The 21,689-nt window shown below is 50.3% G+C and overlaps 2 protein-coding genes across 2 annotated transcripts; one reads left to right on the top strand and one right to left on the bottom strand.

Moving 5' to 3' along the window:
- The first annotated feature begins 753 nt into the window (after positions 1-753).
- On the top strand, positions 754-6,442 carry LOC131291417 (serine/threonine-protein kinase D3). The gene is made up of 8 exons (XM_058320625.1): positions 754-985; positions 1,106-1,250; positions 1,437-1,866; positions 2,718-3,157; positions 3,266-4,149; positions 4,317-4,500; positions 4,588-4,770; positions 4,838-6,442. The coding sequence occupies exons 1-8, from the start codon at positions 860-862 to the stop codon at positions 5,035-5,037; spliced, it is 2,592 nt and encodes an 863-aa protein (XP_058176608.1). The 5' UTR covers positions 754-859; the 3' UTR covers positions 5,038-6,442.
- Positions 6,443-8,181: 1,739 nt separating this feature from the next.
- On the bottom strand, positions 8,182-19,939 carry LOC131290478 (uncharacterized). Its single transcript, XM_058319626.1, has 5 exons — positions 19,854-19,939; positions 12,783-12,975; positions 12,147-12,363; positions 9,760-9,846; positions 8,182-8,348 (listed from the first exon to the last, which is right to left on the bottom strand). Exons 1-5 carry the CDS (start codon positions 19,937-19,939, stop codon positions 8,182-8,184), a joined length of 750 nt encoding a protein of 249 aa, XP_058175609.1.
- Between the last annotated feature and the right edge of the window lie 1,750 nt (positions 19,940-21,689).

Below are 21,689 nucleotides of genomic sequence, written 5' to 3' on the forward strand. Positions count from 1 at the left end.
GCACACTACACCACTTCCTTCCGTAATCAATTATTCAGCCTTTGCTATTTGGTGTTTATAAACGTGTGCTGTGAATATTTTCATCCGATGTACGAGGATAAAACAATCTTACAATCCGCCTAGACCACGACAGGGTGTGGTGGTGCGCGCTGTGTGCTGGTGACGGGGTGCTTCCGACACCGTCGTGTGTTTGCCCCGTCAGATTCCAGGGCGAAAGATTTCCCTTTTTTTTCTTCTCTCGCCTAGTCGCAGTCGTAACATCCGAAATAACGTCATCGCCGGACGAAGTGTGCAGTGGCGCGACCGCCCAGGGTGTTTGTGTTTCGGTTGTGCTAAAACGCGCGCCCCTACCTCGTCTACCCCCGCGAACTGGCACTGCTTCCCACTGGTGAAGTGTTTTTTCATTTCATTTTCCACGTAGGTGCAATTCTAACACGGCCTGGGAAGGTCGAGCAGCTTACAATGGTGCAATTAACAATGGTTTTCCAGTTGTGCGCCGATTCGTCGAAACAGCAATCAAACAAATATCTGGATCCGGATCATTCAATCAAATATGCTTCGGTGGGACTCCGTGACGCAATCCTACAACCAACCGACTATCTTGCCGAAACAAATCTAAAGCTTTAGTTTAACTTTGTTGTTCGATATGATGACAAACAACGCAGCAACCTGTGACTTTACTAATTGGTTATGTTTGTTCCACTTGTTTTTTTTTTCCTCAGGGTTCCTTTTATCGACCCCCCAGCGTGCACTGACAAGTACCGTAATTATTGTTTTTCGTTAGTACCCCGCGACCTGGGTCGTGGTCATCTCTTCCATCTCCGCCAAATCACCACCACCACCCTTCCATCCAATCGCAATGGCCGGCAACGACACGACGTTCATCTTTCAGTTCGGCAACCTGCGCGACATTGTCACGGTCGAGTCGAGCACACTGACGCTCAAGACGCTCAAGGAGCTGGCGTGCGAGTTTATCAACAACAAGGTAAAGGCGCGCAATGGAGAGGGGGAAGGCACATCCAGCACCGTGTGCTGCACTTTTTGTGATCTTGTCCCAGTAGTTGTCAGTCCCGGGTTTGATGTAAGGGTGTTCTATTCTTTTCAGATACCAGAAAATGGGTTGAACCGGCTGCCGGAGCGGCTGCTCCTTTTTCGCCACGACTACGACTCGCACAACGTGCTGCAGATGGTAACGGCGGCGTCGGAGATAGTGGACGAAACGCTCGTCGAGATTGTTCTTACTGCCAACCGTAAGTGTCGTAGTTCGTTGTTGCTGAAACCCTCGCAAAATGATGGAGATTCAAGTAAAATACGAAGGATTTAATGAAACACTAAATCTCAATCTTGTATTGCGTGGTGCGCTGCCCGCGGCAAGCAGCATGAATCAGCTGACCTAAATGTTCCCTTCCCTTTGGTTTTTGCTTTCACCTGCACAGAAACATTGCTTCCACCCGCCATCGGTGGCCCAGCCATGATGCAGCAGCAGCGAAGTAGCAACAACAACGTGACTCACCTTGCTCAAGACGAAATACCACTGGTGCGGCCGCACGCACTCAACGTGCACTCCTACAAAGCGCCCACGTTCTGCGACTTCTGCGGCGAGATGCTGTTCGGGCTGGTGCGCCAGGGCCTGAAGTGTGACGGCTGTGGCCTCAATTATCATAAGCGTTGTGCTATCAAAGTGCCAAATAACTGTAGTAGAGTAGAACACACCGGCATCCTACAGCAGCAGCAGCAGCAGAGCAATGGAAGCGGTGGCGGTAGCAGTGGCCGCCGTTCGGGCTCGGCTGGCGGCGGGGGCCTGCTGTCGTCGATGACCGCCGCCGTCATACCGGCGCGCAGCCCTTCCGGTGGCTCCAGCAACTCGCTCGCCTCCGACGAGACGGCCGGCGCCGGAACAATGCTGGTAAGAAAAATGCAGCAACTTATGAATGACATTACAAACTAGGCGCCGTTCTCGAATGTCACACGCAACCAGCGTCACACTTAACTATTAACCAGAATTATTACTCAATGAACTCTGAAACGCATTCGCAACGACTGTTTGCAAAACGATTCCGTCCAACTATTTTCTAAGGGAAACCAATGCATTCCATATATTTTCGTATTTGTATACTCATTTTTTTATAGTTAAAAATGGGGGCTAATATACTCCACGGGGGGACACAATTTGGATATGGGAACAAGGCAAGACTTTTTTTTATTACACTAGATATAAAGACAATTTCTCTTAAGACTTTTATGTATCAACAGTATTCTTTTTTCACGAATTGAACAAAATAAATTAAGCTTTTCGATGGAACCCCAATCCCTTTTGGTTGTATTTTATGTTTTTATTTTCTTCGTTCTTACCGTTCCTTGTTGGTTCCCCCGTAGGTTGGCATTCACTGTTGATCATTTCGTTGTTGTTTGGTTGGTTTTAAGAGAATCCTCCTTAATGCCGCTGGTAAGAAGGAAACATGTAGGGACTATTAACTTTCCGTGAGGTTGATGATAGATCACACTTGACCTTATTAATTAAATAACACAACAGCTGATGAAACGTACCACCGTTTGGTACTCTGGGTGGCAAATACATTTATTTTCTCTCTTCTTTTTCTCCCTATCTGATGTTTCTCTCATGACCAGTATTCGTCCGGCGGTGTGTCAAACAATCGTCAGAGCCGATCGTCGTCGCTGACGAGTCGCGGAGGGACCATTGGCATGAGTGGCGGCAGCAGCCAGTCCATCAAGATCCCGCACAGCTTCTCGATTCACACGTACACGCGGCCGACCGTGTGCCACCACTGCAAGAAGCTGCTGCGCGGGTTGTTCAAGCAGGGCGTCCAGTGCCGGGACTGCCACTACAATGCGCACAAGAAGTGCATCGAGAAGGTGCCAAAGGACTGCACGGGCGAGAACACGCAGCCGGCGGACCCGCACGACGATCGCAGCCTATCGAGCGACCGCGAGCTGATGTACAAGGACGACCCGGAGGACGAGAGTAGTGATTTCGATGACAACCCGTTCTCGGGCGGTGGATCCGGTAGCGGATCCGGCAGGCGCAGTGGTGGCAGTGCGCCGATGACCTCAGCTGGGATGTGTTACAGGGGCGAGACGGCGAAGGGTGGCTCGGAAGCGTCCGGGTCGTCGTCGGGCGAAACGTCGGAGGAGCACACGGCGATGGGCAAGACGGCGGCGATGAACGGTGGATGTCCAGTGGCATCGCCCTCGTACCACCTGCTCGGCGCCGGGGACGGCGGGGACCACCGGCTGGAGGTGATCTGCGAGCAGCAATCCCGCCAGTCGTCGAGCAACTCGTCGTCGTCGCCGAGCGCCAACATCCCGCTGATGCGTATCGTCCAATCGGTGAAGCACACGAAGCGCCGGGACGGGCGGGCAATGAAGGAGGGCTGGCTGGTGCACTTCACCAGCAAGGAGAAGACGGTGCGGCGCCACTACTGGCGACTCGACTCAAAAGCAATCACGCTGTTCGTGTCGGACCAGGGTAGCAAGTACTACAAGGAGCTGCCGCTGAACGAAATCGTGGCGGTGGAGGCGGCGCGCACGCTGCAGGGCGAGGTGTTGCACTGCTTCGAGATCCGCACGGCGACAGTGGACTACTATGTCGGGCAGGACCCGCTGTACAATGTGAAGCATCCGGCGGATCCGATGCTGGCGCTCCCGCCGCCCGACAGCGGCATCGGAGCGTACCTGGCCAAGAGCTGGGAGACGGCCATCCGGCAAGCGCTGATGCCGGTGCAGACGGGGACGGCCCGGGCGGCCGAGTCGCCGGGTAGTGCGGGCGAGCCGGAGGAGCGCATCACTGACATGAGCCAGCTGTACCAGATCTTCCCGGACGAGGTGCTCGGCTCCGGCCAGTTCGGCATCGTGTACGGCGGTGTGCACCGGAAGACGCACCGATCGGTCGCAATCAAGGTAATCGACAAGCTGCGCTTCCCGACCAAACAGGAGGCGCAGCTTAAGAACGAGGTCGCCATTCTTCAAAATCTGTCGCACGCCGGCGTTGTCAACTTGGAGCGGATGTTTGAGACGCCCGAGCGCATCTTCGTCGTGATGGAAAAGCTGAAGGGCGACATGCTAGAGATGATCCTGTCGCACCAGAACGGCCGGCTGAACGAGCGCGTCACTAAGTTCTTGATCACACAGGTACGTTGGCTCGAAGTCATGCTCAACTTTTACTTGAACCATCAATCAAAGCCTCTTCAATCCATCAACAATCAATGTGTCACGGTGAAGTGCTTGACATATGCAAATCAACAAGTGATATCATGTTTAACTCGCGTTGTGTTTGTTCCTTCTTTCCCTCGCCGCAGATACTCGTTGCGTTGAAGTACCTGCACAGTCGTAACATCGTGCACTGTGATTTGAAGCCAGAGAACGTGCTGCTGTCGTCGGACAACGAGTTTCCGCAGGTGAAGCTGTGCGATTTCGGATTCGCCCGCATCATCGGCGAAAAGTCGTTCCGTCGATCGGTGGTCGGTACGCCCGCATACCTCGGTACGTACCCCAGCAGCTAGCTTACCCCCGAGTGTGATCTCTGAAGTGTTTCTAACTAGCGCGGGACGATTCTTATTCATGTTACAGCGCCGGAAGTGCTGCGCAACAAGGGCTACAATCGCTCGCTGGACATGTGGAGCGTGGGCGTGATCATCTACGTCAGCCTCAGCGGAACGTTCCCGTTCAACGAGGACGAAGATATCAATGATCAGATCCAAAACGCAGCGTTCATGTATCCACCGAACCCGTGGAAGGAGATTTCCTCCAACGGTAGGGAAACGCGGCGGCAGTAGTGGTAGGAGCGGGTTAATAGCTCTCTTTTATTGTTACCCCTCAGCGATCGATCTGATCAACAACCTGCTGCAGGTGAAGCAGCGGAAGCGATTCACCGTGGACAAGAGTCTGCTGCACTGCTGGCTGCAGGATCTGCAGACGTGGAACGATTTGCGCACGTTGGAGTCGCAGGTCGGCCTGCGCTACCTGACCCACGAGTCAGACGACGCACGCTGGGCGTTGACGGCCGGTAGCGGTCCATGACCACCAGGGTCCTCGCAGCAGCACGACAACGCCGACGCCGGTGGCGCCAACGACCGCGACAACGACGACGAAGAAAACGACCGTCATCCGCCGCTAGCCTTCATCGAGGAATCCTCATCGTCTTCCCCGGTCACGGACGAGCCGTCGTCGGCCACCACGGCACCGATCCCCCGGCTGACCTCCGCCGGCTACTACAGCCCGGCGGGGCCCGGCAAATCGTTCAGCCCGAACCAACCGTCGCTGCTGTTCAACGACTTTCGCGGCAAGGCCTACCGCTGGGTGCGCGGCCGATTCTGTCGGTTTGCGAAGGCCTAAAGCATTGCTCGAATCGAATCCACTTCCAGTGTAATCTCCGTCGAAACCATTTGTTGATATTGACGCCGCTCATCTGACTCCTACTTCCTTAAAAAAACAACAAAACAAATTTACCTTAAAACACGTACGCGAAACGAAACGTACGCAACTAATGCTCTCCCTAAACCAGGGAACCACGAGTACAGAAATACTTACATCACGTAAAGCTCGTATATATTGTAGATTACAAATTTTCCAAAACTGTGAAAAACTACGTGGTTGTTGACACTCCAACGTAGGCCACCGGGTTGGCGAAATCCATCCGTGGTTGAATTCGAACGAATGCGGGGTTAGGCTGTAAGTTTTGTCTATATTTTTTAATCTTTCTAATCGCCCCATGAACTCTGCTCGAAGCGTAGCGCTAGTTTTTATGTCTAGTAAAGTAGTTTTTTCTCCTTCACTTACGTGCATTTAAACACGCTCACCATCCATTCATCCATTGACGAGCGTCGTCACCCCTTTTCGATTCAAACTTGCTGGATATCAGGAGGTTCAACATCGTTTTCCACATTTTATGTTTTTGTTTACGGAATTAACGGAACCATTTTTGGTCCTTGGCGTCGGACGCACCTCAACAATCTCTGACACACGGCGGTGCTCGGGTAATCTTTGAAATAATATTGGACTATATACAACTAGAACCGTAGGATCATTCACACTCCTGTTACGCGTAGGTTAGGTCTGCATGCAGAACACAAAAAAAAGAACATCAACGCACAAGATTCGTCTGCAAGAAGGTTTGATTGGATGTATTAACGCTATGTGATGTCTACACTATGGATTCCGTTCTTTTTACCCACGTTGGTTGTTGTTAAATACATTCCTTCATTTTTTATTATACTGTAGGTGTTTATTTAAAAAAAAAAAGTAGAATCCAGTTGTTTTCCCCCAGGTTCCCGCTAAACGCGACAAGCTAGCTTTTCACCGAGTTTTCTTACCAACCCAGCCGTTCCATTACTAAATCGCGCACGGAAAAAGTGTGTACAAACAAATCTCGTACGATCCCGACATAAACCGGTGAGAAGAAACTATGAGAGAGAGGGAGCGAATTTCGAACGAAAATAAAATCGTCTTACAATGAAACAAACTGTTCAAAGTGCCTATACGATAACGATAACAAGGATGGGGTTCCTCGCCTCGAGATGAACGATATCGGTTGATTCTTTAACTGCTTTTAACCTGTAGGAGAAGGAAAGGAGAGTTCACACTCCATGCGTCTATGATCCATCTGATTACTGAATCCAAACTCTCTAAACGTGAGTCCTAGAATTACGTAGTCGCGGCAGAAGAACTAGCGGGTGCGCCGAAAGGTGTTTTAGTTACTCTTTTGTGTATGGCAGGCTAGAAGAAAACGGGTTATTCTTCAGATGTAAACAAACAAACAAAAAGGAAAATTCCGTGAAGGAGGATACTACTTGTAAAAGAACTATCTCATAAGCACCCGGGGGGGTGCAATAACGAAACGTACGGTTACTATACTCTATACACTTACGCACATGCCGATATATATATATTTATATATATATACTTCCACTTCTCGTAAGATACCTCACCTAATGCGTCTCTTTTTCTATCGCTTTTCGTGTAATGTTTAAGAAGCTCGAGGACGGTAGGACGATTGTCTAGGCTAAGAAGGGAAGGCAAAACTGATACAGCATCGTTCAGGGGAGTGCTTGAGAAAGAGGCCGCCGCGGGATGCCAACAGTAAGGTGTGATTTTTAATCTTTTAATCAACGCTCCGACGGGCGTCGACTATGATGGTGGTTCGATCATTTTCATCATCCTGTGGAGTCTCCTCGGGTACTGATGGCCTTCTTTTCCCTCACACTCTTCTCTCTCTCTCTTTCTCTCTCTTTTCCATCTCACCCTGATCAATTAACTAACATTTACACTACAGAGCGTCTTACAAACAACTAGGGTGGGAAAACGCAACTCTTACAACGGGGTTTGAGAAATGATATTCGTACATTTTATTGTATGTTTTCATTGTGTGGTTTTGTGTTTTAATTAAAATTATTATTATTTCCTCGTTCGCTGGGTAGGATAACAAAATCGCAACAGTTACGCTAGGCGAACCGCCGGGAAGGAAGTGAACGTTTTTGTTATATTTTCGAAAAATACTAATTGAACCTAGTTGCGATCGAATAGAGCCGGATCCGCTCCAACGCTGGGGTCGACGTCCTTGTCCGCTAGCGTGGCAAGAGATGAGGGGTAGCAAGATGCCGGTGCCGGCAGTGATGTGTTCGGGAAGTACCGCGCGATCCCCCTTCCCGCCGTCGTCCTCTCTTGTCGTGTGCTTCTCTCCTGTTGTGTTCTCCACACCTCGGAACGACCAGGACCGGTGGTTTTTGTTTTTCAAGCGCCTTCCTTCTTCCTTCTGTTTGCTCACAGCCTTTCCTTTAATGGTCGCCCTCACCCTTTCCTATTACCCCACGGACACATCCACTTACCTCCCCCGTTTCCTGTCTTTCCATGTCGCATTTCCAATGGTTTTTGTCACTTTCTTCCAAAAGGAGCATCCTTAAGGTGAAACATTCTGCCGGTGCTTGTGTGTTAGTGTCACTGAGCCTTCGGCATACCCCCCACCCCCCTCTCCGCTCCCCTCCTTCCTCTCCTCCCACTATCACTTCTCTGGAGCTTCCTCTCTCGTCCTGTTCCCGTTCCTTTTCGCCTCCTTCCTTGTCCCGAGGAGGGCTTTGAAATGCTGAAACGATCTCCATCCTCACCTGTCCCCAAACTTTCCCCTCTACACTACTCGTCCCCTTTCCCTGCCTCCTTCCCTCACCCCCCTCACTGCTTCAGCGCGAACCGCGATCGGCCGAGGCGCCCGATCAGCGACTTGGCCCCGGCACCACCTCCGTTGGCGTCGGCCCCGCTCTGCTCACCGTCGTTCGACGCGTCCGTCACGGTGTGGTCGTCTTTTCGTGCGCCACTTCCGAATCGCCGCTTGTTCGGTGCTGGTGGATGCCGGAGGGAACCGTACCGAATCGTGTCCCGTGCGCGTGAGTTTCAAGTGTGTGAATGTGTGTGTGTGTGTGCGTATTGTACATACATTAACGTAGGTAAGACCAAGATAAAGAAAGAGCAAACAGAGAGAAAAAGAGAGAGATAGAAAGAAAGGGAGAGAAGGAAAAAGATAGATATGGGTTAAAAAAAGGGTAACGCAGCTGCTATATTTTCGGGCCTACTGTTTTTTTTTTGAAGCAACAACTAATATACCAGTGTGCAAAATGTATGTCAAAGTAAAAAGTAACCGTAGCTGTATAGTAGAGAGCGTAAAACAGTAGATGGAAAACTAGTGGCAATAGTAGTGACTGGAGATAGAAGCGTCGGCGTAGCGGTAAGAAAACAAAAATAGCAAACAAAAAAGAAAAAGCAACAAACAAGTACATGAACTCATGGAGCAATAGAACTGCGTAAGCAATGTGTTTTCGATTCCTTTTTACCTCATCTATATTCCTCCTTACGTTCGATCGGATCAACGCGGTGTACTCAATCAATCAATCAAATCCTTGACAGCAACAGTGAGTGAAAAAGTATTAGATAAAAAAAAATCGTATAGTGAACAGAACTAAACAAACTAAACAAACACACACAGTGGGAAATTTGCCACGACGGGTGAGGGCAGCAGCCGAAGTAAAAGAAACACTGTTCTGTTTCCTTTCGCATAGATAGTGTAATCATTCCAAGCCACAAAATGAAAACTAAGTAAAAACAAACGGAAGAAACGAGATGAGTAATGAAGAAAAAGAAGTCCGTGTATCTTTCCAGTTACAGTAATAACATTTTATTAAGGGACTATTGCGTACATTGAACAAAACAAATATATATGTATATACATTTAAATGATAAAATGAAGGAAACAAACTAAACGGGTGAAGGAAAGAAACTGCCACTAGGTGGTGTTTGCATAATCATGGACCGTAGGCAATGGTTGAGCGTGAAATGTGTGTAGTGCACGTGTTCTCGAAATTGCGAACATCAAACACGATCGAAAGGTAGCGAAAAACGGAAAGTTCACGAAAAGAACAACTAAATAACGAACTCTTTGTCAAATCTAACGAAAAATGGAAAGCGCCTAGTGCGTTCGATTGTAGCGAAAGCTTTTCACGCGCGGAGATGCTGACGGAAAAAAGAAAACGGAAACGGACACGTGTTCGCAGGTTTCAAGGACCACACGCAACGTGCAAGCAAGGAAAAGAGAAAATGGAGGCAGCAAAATGGGAAGAAAAGAAAGAGATAGTGATGAGAGCGGTGCAGTGCCAAAAAAAAAAAACAGTAAGATCGAGTATATAATATAATAATTGTATGATTATTGGTTTAAATTACGTTTCGTGAAGGAAAATACAATATTATCTGCAATTTTACCGATTGCGGGAGCTTTTGCGGTCTTGGCGGGGGCAGCCGGGGCCGGCGCGGGCTCCTCGTCATCGTACACCTTTTCCTTCGGTGCCGCTGTGAATAAAATGGAAACCACAAAGTACGAGAAACAGATGTAAGCAGAGCGGAGCCGGGAGTTTGAGAAAAAAGCGAACGGAAAGAAACTCAATTTGGGAAAGGGTCAAGGACCGAGTCCGTAATGTTTAAAAATAGTAACTGATCAACAGTCACTTCACCCGCCACAACTCCCACACACGAATCTCCACCAGTCCATCGACTCCGAAAGACCTAATAGTTTCCCAACTTTACTGCACAACGAATTCCGGTGGATCAGCAGACGAAGTCGAGACAAGAAACTCGAGAAGAAAATCAAAGAACCGAGCTACGTAAAAAAAACAAGCATAAGCTATGTACGCACAAAATACAAACGAAAAAAAAAACAAGAAACATTGACACTAAATAGGAATTTAACAAAACCAAACCCCGCCAGGGACTTCTGTGTCAACTGAACGGACGAATTTAGCAAAAAAAACGGGACGGATTATGAAAAATATAATTTAAAAAATAACACGGTGAACCGGTTTTGATTTCTTCGCCCACTTGTGCTCCTCGTTCTCTTCCCCCCGACGCCGGCGGCGCCGGAGATCGGGAGCGGCACCCTTGGCTCACCCTCCTCTACACAGCCAGCAGCAATCGATTCTCTACATGAGCGCTACCACACATAGCGAAATTAGTCTGCAAACTGGGTTTGCGGGTATCACTTTCAATTTTATCTCGCCCAAGATAACGCATGTACTTCGATGGCTATGAGTTTTCGAACGTCTGACGTAATTTGCACAACTCACTTATTAATTTAATTGTACGATTAATCCACTCGATTGTATCCTCAAACAATGTTAATCTTTTCTTCATCTTCATTCTGACATTATTATGTTTTCAACCTTTTCAGGTATTTCAGAACTAGAAAGAAGTTAACTACAATAAAGTTTCTCCAACATTTTCGATTCGATCGAAACGATAGATTATTGTTTTTAAACTTGTGTGTCCTGTTGAACGAGTCATTACCCTTTGCAAACTTTCACTGAGATACATTAAAACTGTGTATTGATAAATCATCACATTTTATGATTATGTCCAACACAAAGGGCAAGAAAAAATACCCGAGAATGTAGATATTTCGAGTTAAGCGTTGAAGGATTGTACACTCCAAAGCTAGCAACCCTATAGAAGCTGCAATTTATCATATGCATACTACAAACAGATAGCAAACAGCTAGGCAAAAGCCGTTCCTACCTCTGATATGAAGTCGATGCGAAATTTTGCGCAAACCGAAGGCGCCAACAGGCTTGGTGTGTCTCGGTGTTTCAATTTGTGTAGTGTAGTACTCCCCCAAAATGCCGGAGGATCGGGACATGGGGATATATGGGTCGTCACCCTGCGCAAACAGGCCTGGCCCTCCGATATACCATGCGCGGGTTTTTACGTCTTGTGAGCTCGATTCGGTTGCGGCAACCGAAGCACATACCCCGTCCATACCGTCTCTCTGTGCATTGTACGGTGCGGTGTGTGTGTGTGTGTGTGTGTGTGTGCACTGTCACGAAAAGCACGAGCGAGGCTCCATTGTGAAACACAGATGCGCGGGCCCAAATAGAGGAAGGCGCAGAGATGACGAAGGAGGATTGTTGGACGGTCGGGGATGGGGGTGGGGGGGAGGGGGGGGTTTGGAGGAGGTGGAGGTTGATTCGACACGATCTAGGCGAGGGAGCCGGGGCCGTCGGCGGCGAATCGAACCGGTTTCAACCCGCCGAGTACAAGGCGGGCCCGAACTTATCATGAATGAATCGAATTGTAGCTACGGAGTGGACGGCGACACCGAGGGGCGGAGAGGGGGTTGGGTTCGGTTGCGGTGAAGGACGAAAGGACCAGAACTCCCCCCTGGCCCCCCCTCCGCGATCGGTTGCCGATACCGGAGACCGGTTCGACAGGCCGGAGAGTTGTGCAAGCCTCGGCCAGCCAAGAGAGTCACAGCCTTCGCTTCAGTTTCAGGCTTTCAGGCCACCAATTGCCTGCCTTCGCCGCCAGTATCGCTCGATGTCTTTTTTGCCCCCTCCTCCTCCCCCTCACCATCCCCTCGTTCGCCATGTTCGCCATTCTGCACAACTCCATCCCATTATTACCACCGTCGTCGTTTTTGCTGAAACGGCTGGCTGTGGCTGAGGTTAAGAGAAAAGACAAATTCCAGCCCACATCAACTGAGCCTCAAAAAGAAACACCTCAACCCCGATCGGAATGAACCTACAGCGGTCGCGAATAGGTGCCAGGATCGCTTTCACCTGCCAACACACACGCAAACAAACAGTGTGCCCAGTACTTACCGGCGACGGGCTTGTTGTTCTTCGACTCCTGGCGGCGCTTCTTCAGCGCGGACAGCAGATCGTCGTTGCTGCGGAACGGGCGGATGCTGGGGCGGATCTTCTTCGGCGCCTCCGTCGTGGTGGTGGTCGTCGTCGGCTGCTTTCCGCCGGCCTCATCGCCACCGTCGTCTCCACCGTCCTCGCCCTTGCCCTCGTCGTAGTTGTCGGCGTACTCGTCCTGCAGAGATGAAGGCGAGGGCTAAAGTAGGCAAATCTCCGATAACTTACGGACCGCATCCAAGAGTTGGAGCTCTTGCATCCTAATACTTCAACATATACCAGGCTATAGACGTATAGCCTTCGATTCGCAAACGATCGTAGTGGCGTAATTATAATCGGAATTCCAGGGCAAATGCTATTCCAGGAGTTCAGCGTTGATGGCGTGAAGGCAACCGAGTCCTAAAAGATCATTTTTTACGGGACAACTTTTCATTCCACGCTGTAACACCCTATCCTTGACACATCGCCTTTGATTGACTGTAATTTACAACCATGGTGAGCGAACGCGGAGATTCCTGAAAGCTGGTACTCACTGGGATTTTCGGGATTCCTTTTTTTTTTGTGTCACTCAACCTCGAGCATCGAGATCCTGCTTACCTCGGCGTAGTCCGCTGGGGATGGAGTGGTCGTGGTGGTCGTGGTGGGTGTCGTCCTTCCCAGGGGTCGCCCGACATTGCCTCTTCGCAGGAGCAGGTTGTTCCGGCTCGCCTTCGCCTGGTCGTCGGCCTGTGGTGCCGCTCGGATGCGCGCCGCAAGGACCACCGTCAGCACCACCAGCGCTAGGGTAAATCTGCGGTGCGGACAAAGGACAAAAGGCGAGACAAGAAACGGAGAGCATCGGATGAGACGCTGGCTGTCATGGCGACATTGGCTGTGGAGGACTGTGTTGTGAACTTGAGAAAAAACATGGCCGAACAACAATCAGAGGGGTCCTTTTTGCGACCGGCGACTGGCGACGACCTTGCCGTCCCGGAATGCATTGAGAACACGAATCGGCGTTCACGGCGAGCTTCCGTCAGCTCGTTGTAGTGGACCCTCGCCAGCATAGAGACATAGGCTTCAGTACGGTAGTGTTTTTTTTTTGTTCTGTGCCACACATCAACGCTTTTTTACCACGACAAGGTGAGGGTGTGGAGGGAAGAGGAGAGCGGGCGATCTACCGAACCGAATTCCGTGACCTGGTTGTCCTTGGAATCGAATCTATTAAACCCCTCCCGCCCCTTGCGCGCTCGTCCACAAACCTTCCCCCTTGGATAAGTATAGATGTGTGTCTTGATGGGTAAATGTACCGTTCAGCCCCGCGCGTTCTCCACAGGCTCCCGCCGGTCCAATCCCAAACCTTTGGCAGCTCCAGCATGACGTGCTGGTGAGTGGAGACGGACACAGGCAGGCCGGATGGGCGCATAGAATGACCGACAGACCGATTGAAAGCGAGAGTAGAGCCCGTCCACTGGAGTCCAAGGTTGCGAGAACTGGTAGAATGCGAATTTCACAGTCTACCGGCGCCGGCGAAAGCAACAATGTTGGATGTAAAACAAAGCCCGGACCTATGCGGAAACGACACACTAGCGCAAGGTGTGCGCTGTTCCAGAATAGGATTTGTACCGGGGGCTCATTAAAAGACACGTCTTCCACTTTTCTTCCACTCTCCAATTCCACCGAGGAACTAAGTGCATTAGAGCCAGCCTATAACCATCAACTTTAGAGTGTCATTAGAGCACAAAGTGAGTCACTATTAAATTCGCGTCCTGCAACAGGCACAGATTTACACCAAAGGCGCTTGCGAGCGCTTGGTCTCCAGTGAGTCCATTCGCATATCGTGGTGTACTTGCTCCTAAACTGTACTTGGGTGTTGCTACCGACGACTAGAGCAACCCCGTGCGCAACACCCTGGCACCTGGGCAAGCTACTTTCGCAAAGTTCTAACTGTAATTGGTTGAAGAAATTGAGCCTTGTGTGTGTGCCCATAATGTCACTCCATGGAGTTGATGACATCGAGCTCGGCGAGGACTAAGACTTAAGCACACAAACACACCCAGTGTGTGTGTGTGTGTGTGGGGACCCAGTCGTTTGGCTGAATATCTCGAAACGTACAACCGGTAGCAGAAAATCGTTTGCACGACACTGCGGCGTGCGCTAACCTAAATCTACTTACATATCATTAAACACCCTGCTACACTGCCTCCTGCCCACTCCTGTGCACCTTCTTTCCTTCTCCCTTTGACGCGTGTGGCCGGGCATCATCGGCGCGGATGCAAACGAAAGCGAAAACTGTTGAGATGAACGGCGTTGCGGGTTCACACAACAAGTTGTGCATAGTAGCTCGGGATTAGATCTCTTCTCTTTTATTGACTTTTTTTTGTTTTATGTTTCCTACAGCCCAACGGCACGCCCGGATGATGATGCATGCCGTTACGGCACGGTTTCGCATCCCCAAACCGCAAAAGTCACAAAAGTCACCCGCCGACGGGGGGCGGGTGAGAAGGGGAGGGGGCGGGGATCCCAGCCGGATCGGATCGGGCGAAAATTCGTGCCCGCAGAAAAGTGTTTTTCGTCGCCACCGCCACAAGTCCCCTCCTTCCAACATCGATCTCTTATCGAGATCAACAAACTCTTCGAGGTAGCCATCGAACTCTTCGACGCTTGTACAATGTGCAATGGGCTGGATGTCTATGTCTGTGTATGTGTGCGTTTGTGTGTGTGTGTGTGTGCCCGACCCACTGTTGCAAGGAAATGACTTTCTTTCCGCATTCGTCAAATTGGTACTGTTGGAGGCGCTCGATTGATTGGAGTTCGAAGGGGTCGGTGGTAATGGCCGCCAGAGGGCTCCGTTACCACTACGAGACCCCGCGCCTTCCTAGCAACCCCCCTTTCCCCCGCAAGTGTTCCCTACCGTGCCATTATCAGCTTCGGAGGGGGGGGGGGGGGGGGGGACCTCCTCTGCTGCCTATATGGCGAGTGTCGCTGTCGACTGCTTATGTGTGCATATGGGGAGGTAACCGGAGACCAGCGCGAACCGGTTCTACCTGCTCACGAAATTTTGGGGAACCCGCGTAGAGGCGAGGGAACCAAAAACCCAAGCCGGATTATCAGCTGTCCCGGATGTCCGCGATCGAAAAACGGCGCGACAGAGGTCTTACACACTTCCTAGCGTGGCGTCGCCAGCCATCCAGCGGGTGAGATAGGTGGTTGATCGTCTCGATCTGGGCACCAGGGGAACGTGTGTCTAACTCGCCTTGTACCAGAATAACTTTTCCAGCAGGCGGCTTACAGACCACGCGGCACGTTCCAACGGTTCGCCGAAATGGGAACGTCGGCCCGTCGCTTCGATCGGTGGCTCGGTTGGCGGTTCGCAAGCAGAGGAAGCTAGCTGTCAGCGAGTCGCAGGCTGTGGCAGGCAGTTGTCTTCTTCGCCGTCGAAATCTGTAGGCCGAGCACGCGAAGGCGGGCACACTCGCGAGCGTGGAATGTAAATGCTCATGGAGTCACAGCCTGCTGCGCCCTAAGGCTACCCGCCGTGCCCCCCTTTCGAGCAACCAGCACCCGGCTACTCCTCCTACTCCTCCTACCTGAGGGTCTTGCCAGGCGCGCACGGCTCGGTGACTCTCCCAGGGCTCGGCGCGAGAGATTGTGCAATCCCTGGTGTAAAGCGCGCCTGACGACTTGACTCAACCCAAATATATGCAGCCGACGCCAGCCGGGCCAACCCCGACTCCGTCCCTCGCCTACCCGTCCTCCTCCTCCTCTTCCTCCTCGACCGGTCACCGTCTCCTGTTTTCTTTTTCCTTCTCCCCTTCTCTCACTCTAGCCTTCCCGAGCGCACTATCACTAAGTCGGGTGCCACACAGCCTTTTAGATAGCCACAGCGGTTCTCTGCCGCATTGGGGCGCACCGTGACTGCTTCGCGTGCTCACGAACTCTCCTCCCCCCCGCCTCGCACCAACCTTACCTCATTTGCTTGCCTTTTTTCGTTCCAGCACAACTGATCACCCCACCTCCTGTCTCCCGAGGTTCCCCCCCGGTAGGTAGTACCCGAGGAGTACCCGGGGGCCCAAAATGACACGAGGCAATATGAAGGCAGAGGTCTCTCCCTGCTGTTCGTTGCACCTTTTCAAAAGTGCACACAAAAACCGCGCGGAAAAGAAACCTTTTGAAGAAATCCCCAATGCCCCGGGGGTGGTGGAGGAGGGGAGGGTGGATAGCTCGCTTTTCACCGAGCCCATTTTCTTTCTCCTCCGCCTTTGGCGGGGAAGGAATATTGATTGAGCGCCCCGTCAATATCGTAGGCCTTTCGATTTTGGCTAAAAAGTTCGTAGGTTCGTCATTCGCTGTTAAAAGGGGCCCCCCGGAGAGCCTGAAGAGCTCGAGATCTACCATCAAAGAAGGTTCCTATCTCTACGAAAGCAATACCCATCCTGGCCGAGCATTGAAGACGCTCTATTGATAGCAAACCGAAGGGAATACTTACGTTTTAGAGAGCTGCATCTTGAGGCGCTGTTGTTTGTTTTTTCTTTCCTTCCAAGAGGACGTCAGTGCTGATGGTCGTTAGGGCGGTTCACCTGTGTCCTCGAGCCTCCACACCGGAGAATCCCGCTGGCAGAGCAATTCCAAATCTTAAGACGGGGAAAACAATATACGTGGTGTTATATAGAAAAAAAAAGGGATGTTTGGAAAGCGAAAGTGAATCGGATTGCGGTCGATTGTTTTTGCGTTGAGAAGAAGGTACTGGGTGTTCTACTGTCGGGACCCTAGAAGTACACACACACACACACACATTCACACACACTCGCACGCACAGTGACACAATCGCATCCAGGCACAAATTCACATTCACTCGTAGTTCCACAGTTCTGGAGTCCTAGGTCTCTCGTTGGGGGGTCTAAAGTTTGATTGCAGAAATGTTGTGGTTTGAGTCTGGGTAGTTGAAGGTCCGACTCGCGCTGATCCGGTTCTAGTATTTCGCCAACGATAGACGGACTCTGCTTACCCGAAGGGCGTAGAATTCACTGCTGGATGGCACGGAACGGTTCGGGGTTTGCCTCGCGGTTTTCACACGCACGATTCGTAGGGAACTCCGGGGTCACCTTTCGACACCCACCGCCCGAGGAGCTTTTGGGAGAAAGCCACCGGAAGAAGTCACACTTTCGGGGACACACTACACACGACACACTGTAAACGGGTGCGAGAGCAGGTGCGGAAAGGACTTCTGCGTGCGAGTGCTGAGTGGGGAACAACGCGCGTTTGCACTCGGCTGAGTTTCGGCTGCGAATGACACCGTCGATGCGCCACCGACCGCGAAGGACCGCGCGCAGCTCACGAGCTCGGGTTCCCCTCCCCTTCTCACGCACGAATCCAGCTCTCGCTCGCTCACCAACCAGCGCCGCCGAAATCCCCGCCTCCCGTCTTCTGCCCAGCATCCAGCGGGCCTCCACGAAAGCACGGACCAACTCTCCCTCCCTCCCTTCTCCCTCCCTTCTCCCTCCCTCGCTGCGCGCTCATTGGAATTGTTTCGTGCGATTGATTCCTGGAGTCGCTCTCGCTCCTCTTTGCGATCGTGTGATCGCGTCGATCGCGTCGTCATGCTTTTCAAATGTCACGCTTTCCCACCCACCAACACACCCCACCCGAAAGCCGGCCATTTCTTCCCTTTTTCCCAGACACGCGCGACGGTAACAAGTTAATCTTTTTTTCCGATTCGAAATGAAAACCCCGAATTCGGTTCGAGGTCGAACAAATAAAGACCTCGGGGGGGAAAATGTGTGACCCTTTTGTTTGCGAAAACAACAACCAAAAATCCTTCCATTTCCCCTCCCCCCCCCCCCCCCCCCCCCACCAAAGGGGGCGCATTGATCGTCCCGGGGGGCAGGCGTTATGAAGACATCAGCTCAAAAGATTTCAACGCCGTGTGAGGCGAGGAACCCAACGTGCCAGCGGGGAGCGCCACTTATGGAGCCAGGATTGACGTCACGCGGTGTACCATTTCCTGCTTCAGTGTGTGTTTGTCCTGTTTTTGTGCCCGTGTCCTTTTTGGCACACCGCAAAGGAATTTTTGGAGATGAAAATTGAGGGCTTCACGGTGCCCATTTATTAAATATCACGAGGCGTGGTACCTTCACCATGTGTGCTGTGCACCTTCACTTGGCATTGAAAAGCCCTGCTACCGCAGACTCACTTCCGAGATGGTGTGTGTTTTGTTTTTTTTGTTTCTCGTCCGTATGATTTTCGTTTGGGGGTTTCGTTCAAACAATTATTCGGCGCTCACAACATTGCGTTCTGCTGCTGCCCCTGGGGCCGGTTAATGGCACCTTGGGGGGAGGGGGCGAACACCTTCGAACCGGCGGGTTTTCTTTTGCGCCATTTGAAGCATTCCAAATGTCTGCTGTTGCTGCTGCGCCCTCTCTCCTAGCGTGTGTGGTTTCCCTCTTTCGCGGGTTTTTGTTTTCTGCGCATTTTGTTTTGATTTAGATTGTGTACCGAGCTGGCGGACTCGCACTCACGCTCACAACAACCCCGTCCCCCCTCCCACTAACTCACGGGTGCACAATATCTTCCGGAATTAATGACCGAAAACTTTTACTTCCGTGGGCCAGCACTTACCCGCACGCCGCCACCAGCAAAAAAGCACCCCCTTCTCCCCCTAGGCGAGAGAGCGATGGCCCTCGGAAGGAGGTCGCACATGGAAAAGCACGCGGGCGGCCCCAGCTATATCAGCTATCAGTCCACGAAAAGCGATGCCCATTAGGCGATCAATCAAAAGAAAAAAGACATTCAAAACGAACAAAAAAAGGGCAACACAAATATGGTGGCAGCAAGAAAATTGAAAGGGAAACTTGTTACATGACAAAGGCTGAACGAGAAGAAGAAAAAGCAGTAAACGGTCATTGAGTAGGAATCAAACGGCGCAAACACACTGCCAATCGATTTGGCGAGAAAATGATGTGCACTGGGATCAACACTAGCGAGAAAACCCTCTCTTCGTCATCAACAATGGAAAAAAGAATCTCATTATACGGCAGGGGTCGGCAAGCGCTGCTCAGTGCGAAATGGCTTTTTAACCTCTTCACTTGCGTAGAAAATGTTACATACGTACTCACGTACTTCCAAACGTTTTCCGGAATTATTCTACCAACGCCGCCCGAAAAATATTTTCATACAAAGTAAAATATAAAACATACTAGAATAAAACATTTGGATTTTTTGAGATAACGACGCCATATGTTATCTTTATCGAAATGTCAAAACGCCATACGAAAAGTAGACAAGAAATCAGACCGCGTCAAGATAACTTCTCGCCGCGGTTGGTAATATTTAAGTGTATTGTTTACTTTTGTAAGGAGTTGTGACATGACTTCACGGGGTTTTGACAGCTGAAATAAAAAAAATATGCTTGAAATGAAAACTGACTGAGCAATCAGAGTCATGATCAAAGCAATGTTGTTAGTCGGGGAACAGCGCAGGCGGTTATACAGCCGCAACGAACCTTTGCTAGTGATGTTGCGAAACTTTAAGTATTCGTGTTAATACATTGACTTCAACTCTTCAATTTTACACTTCTAAAATAAATTGCTGCTCCATTATAGGGCAGGGGTCGGCAAGCTGGTCAGTTAAAAGTAAAGTCAGGTTGTTAAACCCCTTCACTTGCGCACATAATGTAACTCACTCACTTACCTGTGGAGTTTCCGCACGTGATGAACGTACGTTTGCTGCGGGAAAAAAGGGGTAAAATCCCAAATGAGACCCTCTTCTCGTCGCATGCTTTTCCGCGTTTACACCTGAAGGGTATGCAATAGTTGACACTACAAATTGGTTTAGATGTTTGAGATACCAAATTCAGGTTGGTTTAAATGTTTGAGTTACCATCACCTATTGCATACTTTAAGGTACATCCGCTCACAAATGGTGGAGCAACGACAGTGATTTCGGCTGAGGCAACCTCATTTGGGATTTACCCGTAAAATATTTTCATAGAAAGTAAAATATAAAACATACTAGAATAAAACATTTCGGTTTTTTTTAGATAACGACGCCATATGTTATCTTTATCGACACGTAATGTCAAAACGCCATACAAAAAGTAGACAAGAAATCAGACCGCGTCAAGATAACTTCTCGCCGCGGTTGGTAATATTTAAGTGTATTGTTTACTTTTTGTAAGGAGTTGTGACATGACTTCACGGGGTTTTGGCAGCTGAAATAAAAAAATATGCTTGAAATGAAAACTGACAATAAAAATAGTGCTTGAAAAATCAAAGTCAATTGGGGAAAATGTGTATGAAAACTGAAAATAAAAAAGAAAGATTCTTAAAATATGACAAAAATCACATCTAATTAGCAGCCTGCTGCTGATGAAATCGAACGGATCTGTATGCAACTGTAAACCGGGTGTTCACTATTGTTGGTTCATTGTAACTGGCATGCAAAACACAACCTTCGGGTTCGCAGCCGGCGCGAATCGGTGGTTTGCCCACCCCTGATCGATGAAAGAATGATTGAGCGGCAACGCAAGCCACAGCAGCAACCAGCATAGGCCGGCAGAATTGCAAAAAACAAAAAAAAAAAGACATCGTTCGCCCGCACCGCTCGCGTGAAGTGAAAGGTTTGGAAATTTTGCGGCCATCAGAGGCGCGTCCGAGGGTTATGCAAACACAAGCAGAAAGAAAGACGTTTGGGAGGGTGGGCAAATAGGGGGGGGGGGGGGGGGGGGGGGGGGGTGCGCAGAAAGGCAAAAATTAAACACAGAAAACCAGACAAACGATTCCTATCCGATCCGGCAAAGAATGGGACCGTCATTTTTCGCGTCCATCTCCTTCTTTGCAAAACGCGGTCGCCGTCGATTCGTCGTAGTGCTGCAATTGTACATTCGAGGATCGCTCTCCCACGAGAGATGATTGCTATTTCCTTCCCGACGCAATACGCTGAAGGTCAGGACGCAACGATTACGCGAAAAGCGAAAGCTTCTGACGGCAAAATCCGCAGCGCAGTCCGGCTTCGGAAGCGGACAAACGAGGAAACGGTCGCAATTCCGCGTCGAATCGATCTCTCCGGTTGGAGTCAAATGACGACCATGAGGGGGGGGGGGGGAAGACCCCCGCAAGGCAAGGAGGTTAAATCACCACGGCCACCTCAACAACCGATTCAAATTCGATCGTTTGCAACCGCGGGGAGGTGTCGATCGATTTATTTTCGATACGTTTCGACTACCGATCCTCTTCTTTGTGTAAGAAACTCATGGACGGGAAAAGAAAACTGCTGCCCACAACAGGCTGATCGAATCAACAGTCAGAACATGCCCGCATCGTTCGTATTTCGAATGCACTTAAACACTGATGGGGGAAAGTTGTGCCGAATAGAAGCGGAAGCCCCCCGGAATACGACGCCGTTGGAATGATTATACGGGACCTAGAACGTGACATGGGTGAGGTAACGGAAAGCTGGTCAGTAACCTCCTCTCCTCCTCTATTTTTAGCCCTTCTAGGTAGCGCTTCTCAATGAGGCCGACGCAGC

The sequence above is a fragment of the Anopheles ziemanni genome, chromosome X (assembly GCF_943734765.1).
Source record: "Anopheles ziemanni chromosome X, idAnoZiCoDA_A2_x.2, whole genome shotgun sequence".
Lineage (NCBI taxonomy): Eukaryota > Metazoa > Arthropoda > Insecta > Diptera > Culicidae > Anopheles > Anopheles ziemanni.